A 20507-nucleotide genomic window follows, 5' to 3' on the forward strand; every position below is an offset into this window, starting at 1 on the left:
GACTAATTTAGGTAGAATTGTCATTTTTTTATATTAGCTCAGCCTACATATGAGCAATTGGTATTTTCCAGTTGTTTAGATTTGACTTTATTTGTGTGAAAAGTGTTTTGTAATTGTGATTATACAGTTCCTGGGTTGGTCTTGGTAGGTGGACACCCAAATATTTTATTTTGTATACAGTTATTTTCAATGGATTCTCTTTCTATCTCTTCCTACTGGGCTTTGTCAGTAATATGTAGAAATGCTGATGATTTTGTGGGTTTATTTTATATCCTGCAACTTTTCTAAAGCCATTTAAAATCATTTAACTAATTCTTAATGATGATTTTTATGCTGCTATACTCTTTAGTTTCTATGCTTCTAAAGGGCAGAAAATATTGTCAGTGACCCCTTTTGAATTTCAGTTCCCAGAAGCAATGTTTGTCTCCATGCTAGTCACAGCTCTCTCTATAACTAATATATTAAGTTACAGTCATTCAAGCTAGTATCTGAAATAAATTTAATGTGAAAAAAGTCATACTTATAAAAATGTTCTTCTTATCAGCTCAATAAATAGTAAATCTAAATATTCTAGAACTTTATTGTTATTATGAACTTGACAAATATACCATGAATCACACTGAGTTGTTCACTTAAGATTTTCTTGATATTCTTTTTGCTGATAGTCCCTTTTTTAAAAAAAAATTAAATCCAGGAGTTGATTTTCATGGTTTTTTAAAAAAAATAAAATTATATTTTCACTTATTCTAAGTAAATATTACTGCTACAATAACATAGTTATGATTGAACATTATAACCATGATTATTAGACCACATAGTGCTTGATGAACAAAAAATATTTGAAATCAATTGAGAGATCTGTTTAAAAATAATGTTTCTCCCCTCCCCAAAAATATAAGTCTATCTTACTTAGATTTGAAGTGCAGGGGTTATTTGTGGGTCTGATCTCACTATTAATCATTAAAGTTTTGACCTGCTGTGTTTCTTTCCCCATCTCTGCTGTTTTCTTTCTCCTTAGGCAACCTGGCAGCTTCTGAACTCCCAGAGACATATATCTGTGCCATACAGTACCGACATTCATTTGGCTTGACTCATTTGGCAGATCAAAACTCCTGAATATAGGTGATCCACCAGCTTCAGCCTCCCTTATAGCTAGAAAGGTGTGTATATACCATTATGCCCAGTGGGGAAAAAATAATTTGTTGGTTAATAGTTCTTTGGCAGATTTTCAAAAAAAAAAATGGTCCCATAGTTTGTTTGCTCTTGCTAAATGTGCTTGCATGAGCAGTAGATAGAAACTTGTCACTACTTTGCTCATTAAATGGATTACACTTGACATCCTCTAAACTCTATAAAAAAAGAGGGACCTACACATTTGATAAATAATTTTGAAAACATTTTACATTTTAATTATCTTTGGTTTTTACCTTATCTTTATTTATACATTTACCTTTCACTCCGCTTCCCTCCTCCCTTCTATCCAGAAAAACAAGCCTTATAATAAAGATTTTGGGGTGGGGAGGTAGGGGGTGTGAGAGGGATGGAGCAGTTCAGAGAAACTAACCATTATGTCAATTTAGAATGACAGTTAGAATGTTCCATATCTGTTTTCCATCACCTTTCACACACACAAAAAAAGGAATGCATTTTAGGCCATTTCTTTTTTGCTCTCTGTGGTCCAATTTAGTCATTAAAATTTTTTTTTGATTTCTCTTTTTGGTTCATTCCATTATCTCTAGAAAGTTGGTAAACAATCAGGAGATTTACTGCCAAGTTGTTGGAGGGAAGACTTTCACTTCCATTTTCTCCTGAGGCTACTTCCTTTCAGTGAAGGTCAGAGGATTTAGAACTGGGATGGACTTTAAGGGACAATTTTATAGGGAAAAAATATGCTCAGAGGTATATTCACTTGCTAGAGGTCACACAGGGTAACAAATAACAGAGGCTGAAACTGAATCCAAGTCTTCTGTTGTCAAATCTAGTTTTAGTACCAGGTCTGCAATTCTTAAAAAGCATAGGCTCTCATAAGCAGAATTATCCTACTTTAAATGTCTCAAGTCATTGAATTATTCTATCATTGAATCAGTCTAAATTTAAAAAAAAAAGAACTTGGAAAAAATGCAGTCATAAAATAGGCGTCATTTTGTTTACTTCTTCCTTTTTCTTCTCTTTTATTTAACCTTTCCTTCTCCCACTTGTAGCAAGAAATGGATGTTTAAAGTGGAGAAATGTAACTAGGATAAAGTTTCAATTCATTGGGATAAAGCTAATTTAATGATGTAGACCCTGAAGTAGGTTTCTAGTGGTGGACCACACAGCTCGTCCTGTCCTGTTCAATGATTTGGATAAAAACACTAGGCTTGTTTATCAAATTTTCAAATAACACAAATGAAGAGATCATCAGTATGATAGCTGACTTCTAATAACCTCACCTGACAAATTCAGCTCTACTATCACTCTTATCCTTTCCTATTTGATTTGAATTCCACTCATTGATTATGTTTAATTGTTTTTTAGTCACATTTTTTTTCCTGTTTTATAGTTCTGCTTCTTTAATTAAAGCATCTATTATGGTTGTTTCTCCAATATTCCCAAATCATTTCAGGGTCTCATGAAATCTGTCCATGTGATAATATATTTTCTGTCTCAAAATTCTTGTGGCAACACTGTCCTTTTATTATAGGCTACATACATTATTATATCTCTTACCTCTTTGTCTTTGTGTTTTCCCCCCAGACCTGGAAAGCACTACCTCCCCTTCTGCCTTTTAGAATTCTTCATTTCCTTCAAGGCTAAGCTAAAGCATTTTCTTCTACATGAAGTTTCCTGAGCTCCTCAGATGCCAGTGTCTTCTGACCAAAATCATCTTGTATCTATTATGTGTACATATACCTCTTTTTCTCTGTGTTTTCCTTTCTCTATCTGCTTTTTTCTCTTTCTCTCTGTCTCTCGCTCCCTCATGGAGATTATTTCACTTCTTTCTTTGTATTCCTAGGGCCAAGAATAGTATCTGAAATGTAGTAGGCACATAATAAATACTATTCGATTGATTGCTAAAATAAGTTCTTTCCTCTTGTTCAAGTTTCCCAAGTGCCATTGCCAAGAATGTGAATAGTTAGAGCACATTTTTTTGCCTCTGGAATGACCATATTTTGACGTTACAAATGAATGAAGGGGGAAGAACTGACAGGGAAGCCTATAGTCAAGGAGAAAACTTCCCTCCATAACAAAGTCCTCTGATAGGCTAACGAAAATGTTAAGTTTTTATAACTGCTGTGAGGGCATGAGGAAATCAGAGAATAAAAGCCCCAAACTCTGTTCTATCCCTTGATATATATTCCCCCCTGGGTTCTGGGAGTTTTTCAGAGACTTGGAAAAGGGGTGAGAAGAAATGGGAAAATAAAAGACACAGCAACAATGGTCACATGTATTTGATTCCTAAATTATAATTGTGTAAAATAGATAATTTGTGCCAGACTAATGGAAACATGCAATTCAAATTTGAATAATGTGAACATGTCACAGGATTCATTATTTGCATTAATTATTGTCATTTTAACTTTTAAAACATGAACATCTACTTGGGAAGGAGCTATCATGCCTTTGGCCACCAAACTCTTCTTCACATTAACTATCACTCACCTGATTAGTCAGGCATTATAATGAACCCTCACAACACAAGAGTCCTCTGCCTTTAGGCAAATGTAAAAAGATATGACACATTAAGGCCATATCTTAGCATATACGTAGCCTCTGTTGTATACTATTAAGGGACAGGGATAATTTCCTATTGGCATTGTCTTTATACTTATGATAAAAGAAAATTGTATTTATAATAAATAGAAAATATTTATTGTACAGCATTATCAAGGTCATTTGACAAAAGGCAATATCAGTCAAGCCAAAAGAAAATACTTTTACAAGAAGCTTAACAACTAGTACAAACACATATACTAAAGTGAGTAATTCCTGCCTTTAGGGTATGCTGTATCTATGTATACATTTCCAATTTTAAGCAATTATGTTCTAAGAGCTAATAATATATTATAACTTGAGAAAACTCATACTTGTAATATTATTACTATTAAGTAGTCATGATAAAGTTAGTGCTTAAAGTGTTCATATTTCCTAAGTCAGAGATCTACTATAAATTGTCATCTTATATTATTGGAATACTAGGAAGCTTTTTTCCTCATGTAGTCCAACTTTGTAAAGACAAATTAGAAAGCATATGTCCTGTAACACTAAAGACATATGCTGATGGCATTAGAACAAAAATATGTTTGTCTAATAAGAGATACTGTATCATTACTTTCTGGTTTGCCAATTTATGGAAATCAACTCAGAAGCCATTATGATTTTCCCTTTTTGTCTGTACTTCAATGAGCTGAAAAAGCTGAGATTTATTTCACCAAAATTAAAAAAAAATGATTTTAGTTAAGGAAAGTCAATTTAAACTTTACATAATAAACTAGATGAAACTGGCATTGATTAATGTCAAATCTATAAATAAATTCAGCATAAATATTAAATGGTGAATTATATCATAGATGCTGTCCAAGTATTTTAATACTTAGAACTTTTTTTAGGGTCCTGGACTGGAATTTGACTAGAAGAGAGTTTGTTAAAAATGAAACTGACAATAAGCAATAAACCAAGAGTGAGAAGTATACATTCCAAGAACAAGGGAAGAAATCAGACTGCCTATGGTTATGTGTTTGGTCCTACTTGAGAGATAATTGAACTTTTTTTTTTTTTTTTTTTTTTTTTGCTGAGGCAATTGGAGTTAAGTGACTTGCCCAAGGTCACACAGCTAGGAGGTATCAAGTAAGTGTCTGAGATCACATTTGAACTCAGGTCCTCCAGACTTCAGGGTCAGTGTTCTATCCAATGTGCCACCTAGCTGCCCTGAAAACTGAACTTTCTAAAGCATCTTATTTCAGAAAATCTGCATGGCTGGGGGAAAATATCAATGAAGCTTAATTAGTTACAATTCTTCTCCCAAAATAAAGAACATAAATGTGAAGAAAAATGCTTAAAAGAAAGACTAGAAAGAAGGCCCAAAGCAAAATAAAAATACTGATAAGTGATTAGGAAATCTTAAATAGTCTTAGCCATTTGTGTCCACTTTAAGCACTAAAACTGTAGAAATTTTAAATATCGAAGCAACAAGAAATATTCTAAATACTGTATTTTTCAATCTTAAGTTTTAATAATGGTGTGTGCAAGCAGTATAAAATGCACCTTTTTGTTGTTACCCATACTTTTTTTGCAAACATTTAAAGTGACAAATTCTTGAAGCACTTTATTAATAATTATTTCCACATCATAAAACATCTGCAAACAAAGTCCAGTTTAGCAGGGTAACAACTGTCTTAGCTGCATATGAAAAATGTTTGATAGCACAGCATACAAACCTTCAGAGAGCTACTTACTGTATATACTTGTAACAATGCTATATAGAAAACATGGTTTGAACATAAAAATATCAATACTATATCTGTAGGACAATCTTTCAATGGCAGTTAAGTTGACATTACATTTCACACATAGAGGCACAGGCGTACACAGACAGACATTTTTTTCCACTTCTTTTTACAACAACTTTGGCAACAACAGTAAATAATTGTTTTTCAGCTAAAGTAGTCATCTTTGCTGGTACAGAACTATCTTCAAAGATGAAGCTACTGCCCTAGTAACACAGAACAATGAAGCCACATAGTAAATATACTAGTATTACAGAAGGTCAATTGGTAAATATTATTTGCTACAGTAAATGTAGAGTAACAGTTTAGCCACAGGATTTGTTCTCTTCAACAAAAGGACAACTCAAAGCCCTTGGCATGATGCAATGCAATTCGGCACACAATAGCTCCCACTCTATTTGGTCTCCAGTTCTGACCCCTTTTCAAAATCAGCAAAAACAAAAACAAAAAACAACAAAACAAAATAATGTGAAAGCTGAATGTGTTTGAAAGAAACACTTTATGGTGACTTTTTGTTTGTTTTGCCCTTCTGACTGTTTTGTCAAACAGATAAATCACCAACAGCAATTTGGGGGCACAAAACTTATATCTGGTGGCACAATAAGGTTGAGGAGGAGCTCTGGTGGAAAAGACTAGGAATTTGGCCCTTGGTTCTAGTTCAGATTCCGAGTCCCCTCTAAGATCCCTTATAGTTTGTGCACAGTGGGTACCCCACGTGGGAGAGAAGAGGGTACAGAGGGAGGGAGAAGCAGTGGTACCATCTGTTTCCAGGGTAGCTTCCCACCAGTTTTCTCTTCAGCCAATGAGCGTCTCGGTTTTCCCAAATTCCTTTGCCCTGCTCCCCCTCAGGAGGTGTGCTAATGATACAACTGATGTCTATACTTTTTTTTTTTTTTTTTAACAGCAGTATGTAAGCTTGTGCATGATCCTGTGCAAGAGAAATTTTAAAAATAATAACAACATTCTTTTGTCCTTCCTTTCGTAAAGCATTTGGGCTTGTGCTTTGTCAGAATCCCCTTCCTGCAGCTAGAGCACACTTTTGAATAATTCAAGACTCAAAGCTCTCTAGGGAATAGATTACTGAACAGCAGAGACAACCCGACCATCCCCTCCCCAGACATTTCCCTCCCCCCTCCCTTTTCTTACCTCCCTCCCTCCCTGTACTTGGGACAGCATCAGATTTGTCTTCCCTCCCCCAGATTGCTTCTCCCAGGCTCTTCAGTTCTTCTTGCTCCTGTGACTGACACCTCCTCCCAGTTCCCTCCCCTCACAGGGTGGATGAGCTTTGCTTATAGTCCCTCAGGATGACCGAGGCGTAGGTGACATTTGGAGGGGTGCAAAGCACAGACTCTGACACTGGAGAGCTGGGCACCGAGCTGCCCGAGGCCACCGAGTCTCGGAAGGGCGATGGAGGCGTCAGGGCAGGGGAGGCGTCCGGGGTCAGTTTGCCCGTGGCTCGGAGCCCGCCTTCCTCCTGCTCTTCCTCATCCTCCTCGTCCTCCAATTCATCTTCTTCCGTGTCACCCCTTTGCTCGTATATATATTCCTGGAGGAGCTGAAATCGCTCGCTGTCCGCCTCGTCCGCCGAGGGCGAGATGGGCTCGTCGCTGAAGGTGCTCAGCTGGAGGGGCAATGCTTGCTGCTGCTGCAGCGGCAGAGGCGGAGGCTGGGGGGCCGGGACCTGGTAGAGAGGCCGTCCCCCGTTGCCCGGGCCCCCAGTGGCAGCCAGTACCGCGGTGAAGTTGTTGAAGTCCGGGATGTTGGCCACGCCTTGCAGCTGATCGAGAAGCAAAAGCTCCTGGGACTGGGGCTGGGGTTCTGGCAAAGGGGGCGGCTGCTGCAAGGGGGCCGGCAGGCCTCGGGGGGCGGCCGGCTCGGCCCGGAACAAGGGGGGCTCGCCCCCCGCCACGTGGGCTGGGAGGGGAGGAGTGGCAGGGGTCACCCGCCGGTGCACCAGCCTTGAAGGGCTGCAGGTTGGGCTAAAGCGCACAGGTGGTTCGCTCTCCTCTTCCTCCACCACGTTGTACAGGGTCTTGGTGCTGATATCTGAAAAAGTCAGGCTCTTGCCCGAGCCTTGGTAACTTTTAGTGAGGGGCTTGATCACCGCTGTCTGGTTGCAGGCTGTCTCGTTGTTCTTCACGTGCACAGATAGACGGTGCCACATGTGCTGTCCTTTGGGCACCTCTCTTCCACCTGGTTCAGACCATGACACAGACTTGCCATTAGAACTATGAATAAAATAAAAAGGGGTTATTTGCACAGACTTCATGCATACAGAGCTCACAGTCATATAAAATAGACAATCCCAGGACATAATCCCTGGGTACCCAACTCATTATTGGGTTCATCCCTCTTCCCACCCCCATCCACACCTAGTCCAACTTCTTTCTTCATCATGTAAGATGATTGACCTATAGATTATGATTGATCTGTCTTGCCTTCATCTACCCTCCACATTCTCCTGGCAAGTCGGAGAAAGGATGTTAAGAATAGATGTTACTGTAAACTTTTTAAAAAGAGGTTAAAGGAAAAACTCCCACAAAACTCAGACAGTGACATAATTGACAATAACTACAGTTTCTTTGAAAGACTGCAAAAAAAAAATATGGAAAGACATTTTTAAAAATAACCCAAGCCTTAGCTGTGGCCTTTAACACATGGGCTCCAGAAGAAAAACATTTGTAATAACTTTTCTCTTCTCATCCCTAAGGCAAATTAAGGCCCACATATTAAAATCTATAGCCTATCATAAAATTAGAAAACTGTATTCACTAAGTTACCAGTTCTGATTTTTAAATGTCTAAATGGTTGACATTTCACAAGGCAATTTGGCAGGACAGGGCACCTGTACAGAAGGGGAAAAAGACATTTGACAGGGAATAAAATAACAATTTTGTTCCCTTTGGAATGCCAGTGGTATTAAATCCCACAGTTTGAATTATTCCTTGATATAGGAACACCATCATTGAAGTCAAGTGAATGTATTCAACCCAGCTGAGGCATTTGGAGTTTTGTTACATGTGTTTGGGCAGGGGATAGTATTGATAAGTTGTAATCACAGAATTTGAGACCTTTGTGGTGTAATCTTTTGGTCTCTCTCTTTCCTGAAAGAACCTTAGAGGCACTCAGCAGCAATGCCACATTAGTCCCTATTTTCATGGAAAGCTTTTGAGCAACTTCTTTCCTTGTGAGAATGGGAAAAAAAGTGATTTGTTCTCTATATGATAAGTCAAGACTGTGATCCCACTGGCAAAACTCTGGGTCTTTGGTGTTTTTTTTAAGTGTCTAATAGATAGTCGCATTTAATATAATTTTATCTATTATGAATATCAATGATGTTAATTCAATTGTTTTTGTTCTACCTTAAAAAGCTAAAAAAGCTCTCACAGGTAAACTTAGCATAATCCAACTTTGACTGGCAAATATATGTGACTTTACTATAATAAATCATCTTCAGAATTAGAAATGGAATAATTTCCTTTGACCATTTTGCCATCTCTGAAAGATATCAATATGTTGTTTTGTATCTGTATGCTTGCAAAATCTTAAATCTACGTCCCAATCCATTTCACCCTTCATTTAATTTGGAGTTTGACCCAGAAGTTAGCTAATGTTGCTAACAGATTCTCATCTGGATGAAGTGAAAAGTCTTTGAATGCCTTTTCTTTTTTTTCTTTTTTTCAGGAGTTTGCCTCCCCCACCCTCCATTGTATCAAGGAAGCAATACAGTGCTAACACATTTGTAAAGTTATAAGGAATTTGTATGGTAAGTATTTTTCCTTAGATGGAAGTGTGATTCTATGTCTCATGGCGTGAGATTTTGTGTTTAGAGAAAAATTAGGAAAGTTTTAATTGTTCTGAAAGATGGCTATCTAAACATTTTGAAATAAATCGTAAGAAGAAATACTTCTGGAAAGACATCCAAAAGTCATATTTATGATGAAGGTAATGCTTTGATATTTTAGATCTGAAATTTCTGAAAAGAGAAATAAGCCAAATATGTGTAGATTAGAGGAGAAGCTCTCATATGTTAAAAAAAAAAAAAGTGACTACAAGCTTTTACTAAACAATAGTTAACAGGAATAATTTTGTTCTTATTGTTTGGATAATAAGTATACAATACTTTTTCACCTCAAACGGGATTCCCTCCCTCCCCTAGACCCTGCTCCCTGAAAATATGACTTATGTGAAACCCAAATACCATTTGCAATTTATATTACTATTCCATGTATAATTATATGCATATGAATATATATGTACACATATAATACATATGTATAATATGCTATATAAGTCTTTTCCCCTATTTCACAGAGATCTGATTGAATCAATATTTTAAAAAGTGTATAATTTATTTGTTCTTCTGTGTTACATTATAATTACAGAGTGTTCTGTAGTAGAGCAAATTGCTTTTCAGGATGATGTAGAAAACATAATTTCTGAACCTGTCAGGTACCTATCATTTTATCAGTGTGAGAACTCCTTCTGCCTAGACAGATTACAAACTATGTATAGTTTTAGAGAACTATCTGAAATTCTAAGGGGTTAAGATACTGACTAAGTCATACAATTAATTAGTATCAGAGGTTGGAATTAAATCCTGCCCTTCTTGACTATAAATACAACACAGTATTATAATACTGAATCTCTTTGTCAAAATTAATAATAATCCTTGGATTACATAAAATTCTTTCTTCTAAGACCATCAAAGTGTTTGAAAGTGCAAAATTAATAAATTTCTAAAATCTCCATACTAGGTAATCATAATGTTGCTGGCTCTCTTTTATAGTTGTAAGAACTAAGAAACAGGAAAGTGATATTACCCATCCAATGAGAAAGCAGGAAAAGGAAATAATACCTAAAAGGTTCTATTAATCTGATTGGACAAGCCATGCTTACCTTTTACTTCAGTATCTCTCATTTCTCCATTCTCTACTGTTCTTTCTTCCTGACACCCAGAGAGATTAAAAAACCTTCTATTTGACCTCATTCTTGTTTCCATCTATCCTCCACTACTCATCTTCCTCTGCTATCCAACTAAAATACCTTTTCACCATTTTAAATTGAAATGGAAAATATTTCCACACGTCTACATCATTTCTTGCCCCCTCTTCTCTGTGTTAAAACAAAACGAAAAATTAAACACAAACGATATATCTTTGTTAAAAGAGTGAAATATAGGAGAGATGAGGAAGATCCCAGAAGGTACAGATCATTTAAATGATTCAGTTTGAATCCTTCTCACCATGATGTCTAGCCAACTATCTCATGGGGTCTTACATATATTGGTAAATGTTTTTTATTTTCTTCCCAGTAACAGTAAGGTAACCCCACTCACTCCACCTACTCTGTAAAATGAATTGTTTTCCTCACTGACAAGGGGTTCTATGTGGGTCTCGTTATATCACATATTGCTTTAGTCTCCATCTGCTTAGAGTATTATTAATTATCTGGCAGGCAGAGAAAATCACAAGTTAGTTCTGCTTTTATCCAATACAATTTCTATCTCAATGATAAGAAATTATCACAGTAGTTCTTGGTGCCAGGCCCTCTTTACCCCTCTGGATTTATTGTAAATGCACTGTATAATTAGAAGAAGATTTAACATCCTGGGGGTATTTCTGGAGGCATAGTAAATTAGACTAAACTCTTTTAGGGACAAAAGAAATTTCATTCCATCCACTTGGGGCAAAAAGAAAAGGGGTGGGGAATCATTCCATATAAATTACAATATGCAGTATAGCTTTAGATCTCCTAGTTATAGTAGGGAAGAATGGTATGTATGGGGCACACAGGGAGGAGGGATTAAATGAACTCAGAACAATTCCACAGAAGTTTATTGTTCCTATGAAATACAAAGCCTACTATTTTATTCTAATAGTTTGACTTGGCTTTTCTTGAACTCCTGACTTCATCTCTTTTGCTCTGTCAATTAGACTGGCTTAGTAGTCGACATGGCAGCAATCTACTTTAGAAAATTGCTTTAACTTTCCACAAAGAAAATTCCTGTCTTCCTAATCTCATCATACTCGAGTCCTTGGAATCATGCCTATCTGATAGAGTAGAATGGTTATGTATAAACAGAATCATTGAATCATGGTCTTTCTCTTAAACTCTAAACCTACATCACTAACTTGTTGGATATTTTGAACTCTCCTTTAGACTGACTGACTGACTGGCTTTCAGTCACTAAACTCAACTGTCTAAATAGAACTTATTATTTTTTCCTCAAAGCCCATTCCTCTAATGAACCTCCCAATCACCATTAAGGACACTATTATTCTTCCAGTCACCCACATTTTCAAATATGATGTCATGCTTCACTCCTCATTTTTTCTTTCCCAAGTTAGAAACCAGTGTCCAAAATTTGTCATTTCTATCTCTACATTTCTCCAATACATCCTTTGCTTCCACTCACAAGATTACTACAATAATTTGGACTTTTATGACCTTTCCCCTGGACTATTTCTCTGGAAACAATGGTCTTCTAAATTTCCCTATCTCTAGATTTTCTTTATTCTAATCTGTTTTCCATAAGCGCCAAAACAATTCTCCTCACAATCTCATCATATCACCCCTCTACTCAAAAAAAATTCTAGTCTACTCAAAAAAAAATTCTACTGGCTCCCTCTTAGTTTTAGAATCAACTATAAAGTCTTGCTTGATACTTAAAAGTTCTTCATAACTTGGCAATCTTTACAGCCTTTTTATATAATTACTACTTCTATATTCCAATCACATTGACCTTCTTTCTGTTGTTAAACAATCCATCTCCCACACAAGAAGTTCTATCTCCCACCTCTATCCTCTAAGGCTGGAATATCCTTCTTCCTCACCTCTATGCCTTCTGCTATCCCTAATTTTTTTTTTCAATATTCACCTCAAGTATCACACTTTGCTTGAAGTCTTTGCTGATTTCCCTAGTACCTATTGACTTCCTATTCAAGTTAACCTTGTATATGCTTTGTTTTTGTTTTGTACATACCTGTGCATTTATTGTTCATATTGTCTCATCTGGTAGAATATCAGATCCAGGAAACCCGGTAACAAATTAATTTTGTCTTTGTATCTCTAGTACTTAGCACAGTGCTGGGTATATAGTAAGTCCTTAAGATGCTTACTGATGAATTGATCTTGGATATGGATTTTAGTGTCTTTATGTTGCCCAATGAAGATAATTGAGAATGATATTTTCTAACTTACTTGTATGATACTTATCTGTCAGGTCTGAGAGAACCAGAAATAGGGGATGATTTGAGATGCTAGTGTGAGGACCTGCTAAGATCCTGAGCCTGAATTTTAATGCAACAGATCTCTTGACTTAATATTTTTTTAACTGGATATTCTCATTCCCCCAATCCACCCCCAAACAGAAAATCCAATATTCACAGCACTTCAGAGAATGGATGGGAGTGGGTGGTGTAAACAGATCAGCCTATCTCTGGCACTTAGAGTGATCCTGTCTGTTTTATTTGTTTCAGTAAGTGCTAGTTACATCTGCAGAGTACATTGCTCTCTGCTCAAGAGAGGTCTAAAATGGGAATAACAGTGGGTGGGTGTTTTAGAGCAGGAGGGAAGGATCCTACCCAAGCTGTATGAGGGAAAGATATAGCACCTGTCTCAGCTATGCGTCACTCAAGTCATTGCTATCAGGTATAAATGGTCTCTCCACAACCAGAAGGATGGTTACCTACAGATAGCATACAGACAAAGCAAGACCTTCCATTAAGGGCTCCCTCCTTCTACCTTAAGGCTGTTTTGCAAGTTTTAGCAAGTTTTCTCTGAAAGTGAAAAACAATAAAATCACAAATTCGGGAGAAAGGCTTACCAAGTTAAGAAAAATAATAAACATAGTCATGGACTGGAAGTAAATTCTGAGCTTGCTGCTTGGACTTCTGACTCATTATTCCTAAGAGACTTGAGGACTCTGGTTCTTGGAACTATTTGATTGTTTTTCAAGGGTAGTAATGCTGAGCATGTAAAAATCCTAGAAAAATGGTGGTTATGAGAATGGTCAAATGCTCTATAAGGAGCTGGGGTCAGTGTGCTTAAGATCACAGGCAGCAGGAATTGGCAAAAACTATTGGAGCTAGAATCTTATTTCCCTAGTCAAAACCACATTGACCTTCCATATACTGAAGTCGCATCAACTCAATTCATTTTTTATGAAACTTTTAGCTATGTGTGTGTGGCTGGGGAATCATAGCAACAAAAGTAAAAATCTCAAACCTTTTCTGAACTAACTTTAGAATGTAGAATCTGGATTTGAGCTAATGAACACTAGCATTTTCTGGATGAAACCAGGTCTTGAAAGTTACTGATCCCATACTTTCACCCATTGTTTAAAATACATGAAAGGTAGCACAATTTGTACACAACCCCATTATTCTATTTTCATGATGCCTGCAGCTTATTCCACTCCAAAACACATTATGTAAACAAAAAATAAATACTTCCTCTTCATTTAGATTATTTAGGTAATATATCAAAAGGCCAAAGGACATAGACGATAAAGACCTATTAAAGGAAGACAGTACAGTGGAATTCTTGACATTTCACATGCTATCTGTACCTAATTGGTTTCACTATAGAATACAAACTCATTCTGAATGGATCAAATATGAAAGAGAAATCTACAAAAATGATTCTTTCATCAAGGAACCTGAATTAGATGGTGGTCCCTAGTCTTTGTTAATGAAAGGAAGGGCCCATAAATCTTCAGGTATAGTACCTATTGTTGGAATGTGGGAATAAATTAGAAAGGGAATAAAACTTTCTAATGTCATTTCATGGGAAACTCTTTGGGGTATAGACTTCCTCTATTGTAGCAAGCAAGCAAAATGGCAAGCATTTTATAAGGGCTTACTATGTGTGCATCCCTTAATATATTTTATCAGATCCTGGAAAAAGTCATTCCAATCCAAACTTTATTTTCCTAAAAAGAAGATATAGTTGGACCTAGTTTATGGCTTCAATCATGTCACAGTTGCAAAACGCAGACTTCAGAACATTGGTATTTTTTCTTCTAAAAGCTTTTTTTTTTTAATCTCAGAAAGAAGCACTTTCTTATATTGTTACTTGACCTATATGCATAATATCAAGTCATTATGAATTGTTCATTGTATTCTATTTGTAATCTTTACAAATAACTCTAGAAAAATTAAGTAGTTAAGCCCTTCTCCTGCTTTTATTCTGGTTAAGTCTGGGACATATCATTTAAGACCAATGGTTTTATTTCTTGTAATTAATTCATTCACTCTCTTGTTCTGAGTTACATATTATGGCATAAGATCACAGAGATAACATGTTTCCCTCTTGTAGAATAAGCCAGGACTAAAAAAATATTGATCAACAAATAATGTATTTGTTATTTTTAGTCATTTTCAATCATGTCTAATTCTTTGTGATCCCATTTGAGATTTTCTTTTCTTTTCTTTCCTCTCTTCCTCTCTCCCTCCTTCCTTCCTTCCTTCCTTTTTTCTTTCCTTCCTTCTTTGTTTCTTCCTTCTGTCCCTTCTTCCTTCCCTCCCTCTGTTCCTCCTTCTTTCTTCCCTCCCTCTCTGCTTCCCTCCCTCTTTTTCTTTCTTTCTGTTGGAGTTAAAGTATTTATTTGGGGTCACATAGCTAGTAAGTGTCTGAAGCTAGAGTTAAACTTAGATCCTCTTGAATTCAGGGTTGGTGCTCTATCCACTACATTATCCAGTTGTCTTCATGTAGGGTTTTCTTAGTAAAGGTATTGGAATGGTTTGCCATTTCCTTCTCCAGATCTTTTTACAGTTGAGGAAACTGAGGCAAACAAGGTTAAGTGACTTGCCTAGAGTCACACAGCTAATTATGTTTGAGGCCAGATTTGAACTCAGGAAAATGAGTCTTCCTAACTTCAGACCTGGCAGTCTATTCTCTTTGCCACCTAGCTACCCAATAATGCATTTACTAGTCTTTTCCTATGGTACTAAAATATTAGATTAGTAAGATTTTTAGCTTAACCTGGAATATAAACATTTCACAATGAATCTATTATTTGCTAATATGCTCTTGAAATCTAGCAATCTGAAATGATCTTTAACAATAGCCATATGTCTTTGCTACTCCATTAATCCATTATTATTCCTATTAAGGATCCTTTATTATGGAAAACTTTTTCCTTTTCATTTGGGTTTCAAGACTTTTAAAATCATTAAAGAGCCTGCAAATTTGTCCTACATTCTTGCAAGTATACATGTAGGACATAGAATGGGAAAAGGGGGTTGTAACTCTTTGTAGTTTGATTTTAGGAATTCTTATTTTATTTGTGTGTGTCATGGACTCTTTTGGTTGTCTGGTGAAATCTATGAACTAACTCTTGGAATACCAGTTTTAAATGCCTAAAAGAAAATACATAGAATTACAGAGGAAAGCATTATAATATAATGCAGCTATTGAATTGAACCCAACATTGTTTCTTTATGAGCTTCTTCAGAGAATCTCAGGAGGGCAGAACACAGATTTCCCAACATGTCCCACTGAACAAAGAGTGGGAGAAGTATTGTGGCCCCACTCACCAGCATCCATAGCAAAGTTCAATAAGAAACAACATTTGAACAACATGGGGTTCTCCATGCTTGCAAGACTGTTTAAATCACAGCAAACTAGTCAGTGGGCTGTCTCCTGCTGCAGGAATGTGTACCTTTGACTCTCCCAAGGGTTTGAAGGGCTGTAAAGAAACAGCTGAAAATGATCACAGACACTGTGTACAATGAATTGAACATTTTCCATTTTCTTATGTTGACTTAAAGGGACACTGTCAAGATTGGGAGGTCACATATCAGACCAAACATGCAACTTTTTAATTTTTTTTATCAGAGAAGGAAAATCTGATAAAAATGCTTTAAACATTGCAAATGATATAGTTTCCATTTTTTAAAAAGGAAATATAGTTTCCACTTTTTGTGGGACCCACAAAATGTGTGTTTTATCATTCTACTGAATGAGAAGAGGCACAAACAACAGTTCATGCTGCTATTGATGGCCATGGGCTAAAGCTATGGAGTCAATCCATAAGCTTAAGTTATGGCTATCCTTGAACTGCAGCCAGTATATTTTCAAACCCTTGACACAACAGCCAAAAAGACAAAAAAGAAGTGAAAGGAGAAGTGAAGAAAAAGAAAGATTAAAAGAAAAGAAAAGAAAGAACTGTTTGCCAAATAAGAAACTGACGAAATTGATATCAGTGAAAAATTAGCCTTTGACCTTGTGATCGGGGTTTTACAAATGAAGCTCCAGAAGAAGGAAAAAATGTTGCATCAAAAGGGAAAAAAGAAAGAAAAATAAAGCAAATAACTTGACAGTATCCCTTTAAGAATTTATGGACGATCAAGAATTGATTGATGTACAGAAACGAATTCTTCCTCCTTGATGGCATGCACCACATCTGTCTCAAGGTTAGAAATGGAACAACCCAGGAGAGAGAAAGCAAGGGATCAACCACTATGTGTCATGCACCTTTTCTTACACATTCACTGCAGTGTGGGACTTTTCAAAGCTGCACATGTGCCGACGGACACTGGCTGGTGGGCGAGAATTCTGGCTGCCTCTTCCTGAGGATTGAAAAGAAAAAGACACCTGGTGAGTGGTTATACACATGTACAGACATGGCGACCATACCACTCAGGTGCCTGGCCCTGACCTACCTAGGTTGACTTCTGTATCTTCTTTCTCCTTTTTTCCCCTTTATTCTGATTATTAAAATTGCTCCATAAATTTGGCCATCTCCAGCCCCAGTGTGGCATTGAGGTGGGAGGAATACTGGCCAAGTTTGCTTTTTCATGGCAAAATTTATTTTCAAAAGTGCAGTCTCTGCACTTTTGGCTCCAGTGTGAGAGCTGGTATTACTTAGGAGGCAACTACTACTCTTAGTCTATAGCTGCTTCTGAATCGTCATGGTGGTATACAGAGTGAACAAAGAAAGGGACACTCATATCTTTTCTTAGTGCCAACAAACAACCTAAAGGCTTTTATTTTAACTTCTCTTTTTAGTTAATTTGATTTCAATAATCTATAAAAAAGAAAGCCTCACATAACTAAACTATTCAAGGCAACCAATTTCACAGATTGCAGTCATAAGTATCAATTATTATTCTTCCAAATAAGATGAAAAATCACTTTTCAAAAGTCTCTCTTCTTTCCTATCCTAAACCATCATAGTCACTCACAATGAATACGACCAACATTGTTGCCAGACCTCTGTTTATTCCATAAATATGAACGAAAATGAATTACTTGTAATCCTTTTGTTTGCATACATAAAAATCTGAATTCCTCATTTAGGAATAAATTTGTGAGATACCTTGAGATGACTCCATGTTACTGCATCAGGAATCCATTTCTTTAAATGAATTTTTAAATGACCATTCTTGCTTGCTCTAAAATTTGCCACAGAGATATCCCTTACCATTCAACAGGTCTATTGCAAACCATAAGAACACAAATATAATTGAGATCTCTATCCACAATTAGAATATATATAAGATTTTTCAATTTAGTATAACTTCTAAAATGAACATGAATGTTATTCTATATTTCATCAAAAAGTGCAGGGAAATATTTATTGAATTTGACTTTTTTCAAGTTTAAAAACCCCTATTTTTAAGTATTCCAAAAGTGAAAAAAAATCAGGATTAATTTTGAATATTTAAAAAAATTTAATTACCTTAGGCACCAAGAAGTCAAGAAAAAGTGTGATATTTTAAGAGACTCATGATGGTTAGCTATGTAATATAAGACAAGTCATAAAACCAAACCAATCTTTAAGAGTACAGTTTCCAACTCCAATTGACTATTGATTTTGTTCTTGATAACTGATAAAATAAATTAGTAGTGGGAAAGACCATTCAATTCAATAACAATTAATTAAACATCTACTGTGTGGTGGGTATATTGTGATTGTCACTGGGAAAGATACCAAATGCAAAATTTTAATTAGAAATGATCATGCATCACAAATTTTTACTAAGAAAACACATAGTTCAAAAGTTTACGAATATTAGCACAAGGCAAAACATAGTAAGTACCAGGTGAATAGTATAGACTTTGTTTTATTCAACCCAATGAATGTGTTATCAACTTTTATAAATAATTATCAAGTACTAATTATCTGCAGGGCTTTGTTCCAGGATCCAATGGATAGACCAAGAATAATAAAAGCAACAATAATTACAATATAATAATGAGAGCTAGCATGACATAATGGATAATTGTAGTATAGAGAGACCTGGGCTCAGGTCCTGATCTAGCTAAAAATGACGGTGTGATGAGAGGCAAGTGCCTGAACCTTTCAGAGCATCAGGCAACTCTCTAAGACTGATAATTTCAGACAAATTGCTGACTGGCCTCAGTGGTAGGAATTTGCAAATCAGCAATTCCATACGCCAAAGAAATTGCAATTGCTGCCTCTCCCTACTTTCTATCATCTAATACAATAATAATAATTATTATCTCATACTTGTACAAATGCAATTATAATAATGGTAATAGCTAATTTTATCTCATTCATTTTTGCATTTAACTCCAACATTTCATTGGAATCTCATAAAAACTCTTTGAGGAAGGTAATATAAACATTATTATCTTCATTCTATATGAAAGAAAACTGAGGCTTAGAGAGATAGTTATTTGCCCATATTCATGCAGATTATAGGCATTGAAGGCAAGATTTAAACTATAGTCTCTCCAGATTCTAAATCTAACATATTTCATACTTTACAGGTTATGTCTTATAAGACCTATTCCCTGGCCCCAAGAAGACCATAGTCTAATCAGGTACTATGTATGATATTCACACAAAGAACTGTAATAAAAAACACTATTTTCTTAAGTGGGATATACCTAAAAGGACACTGTCTTACTGTATCTTTGGTTCAAGTGAAATGTTAATGATGTGCAGGCTAGTAGGTGGCACAGAGATAGGGTGATAGTCCTGAAGTTGGGAATACTGAAATTTAAATCTAGCTATGTAACACTGGGCATATCATTTAACCTTTGCTTCAGTTTTCTCAATTGTAAAATGGATAGAATAACCTACTCTACAGGGTTGTTATGAAGATCAAATAAGATAATATTTGTAACTACTTATTATAATGCCAGGCACATAATAGGTACTTAATCCTTCCTTCCTTCCTAAGTAAAAGTCCAGCAAATATTAAAGTTATGGTTAATTAATATCACCTAAGGAATCTGAGGAAGTTATTATTATTTACTTATTCATTTTTTTTCTTGAGGCAATTGGGGTTAAACAACTTGCCCAAGGTTATATAACCAGGAAATATCAAGTGTCTGATGCCACATTTGAACTCAGGTTCTTTTGACTTTAGGGCTGGTGCTCTATTCACTGCATCAACTAGCTGCCCCAGGGTTATTTTATAGTATATAGAATCTGCATTACATTGTCAGGAGTTATAGCACCACATATCCAAACAATCTCATACTCAAAGAGAAGGCTCAGGAGAAAAGATAATTTATAGAGTTGCACAAAAAGGAAACACAACCTTAAATTTGAAATCAGTGACCATGGTGGCCAGGAGCTCTAGGAGATGACAAATTTAATTTTAAAGAGTGAAATCTTCAACTTTATTCTGTAGAATGTATGGCTCCTCCTAAAATGCTTCCTGTTTGCATTATAGGCAAGTATAATATACAGATTAAGGTGAATTTGATGATAGGAAATCACAATGAATGCATAATAACTGTGATTGCATTTATAAAGGTTAAAACTGTGATGAATCTTCATGTTGGTCTTCAAATTACACTCATAATAATGGTGTGCTTATTTCTTAAGAATCCAAAGAACCATCCATATAAATTAGGGATTCTATTTTGTGTATGTGTCATGGCTGGTGAAACTTATGAACTCCATCTGAGAATAATGATTTTTAAATATATAAAATATATAGGAATCACATAAAATACATAGGCTTTATTAAGGAAATCAATTATATTTAAAGATATTAAATTATTTTAAAAATCAAACTTGTAGACCCTAAGTCA

The 20507-nt window shown here is 35.9% G+C and overlaps 1 protein-coding gene across 3 annotated transcripts in view; it reads right to left on the reverse strand.

Moving 5' to 3' along the window:
- Positions 1-6620: 6620 nt before the first annotated feature.
- GRM1 (glutamate metabotropic receptor 1) overlaps positions 6621-20507 on the reverse strand; it is a 433745-nt gene continuing 419858 nt past the window's right edge. Inside the window, exons 9-10 of one of the 3 annotated variants that reach the window (XM_031937660.1) lie at positions 16978-17062; positions 7580-7714 (exon numbers count right to left, since the gene is read on the reverse strand). In XM_031937660.1, coding sequence (XP_031793520.1) covers positions 17002-17062 — 61 coding nt within the window. In that variant the 3' untranslated portion in view covers positions 7580-7714; positions 16978-17001. Of the gene's footprint in view, positions 7715-16967; positions 17063-20507 lie in introns of all 3 variants that reach the window. The other 2 variants (XM_031937659.1, XM_031937657.1) reach the window with 2 other exon arrangements.

This window comes from Sarcophilus harrisii, chromosome 4 (genome assembly GCF_902635505.1).
Source record: "Sarcophilus harrisii chromosome 4, mSarHar1.11, whole genome shotgun sequence".
Classification (NCBI taxonomy): Eukaryota; Metazoa; Chordata; class Mammalia; order Dasyuromorphia; family Dasyuridae; genus Sarcophilus; species Sarcophilus harrisii.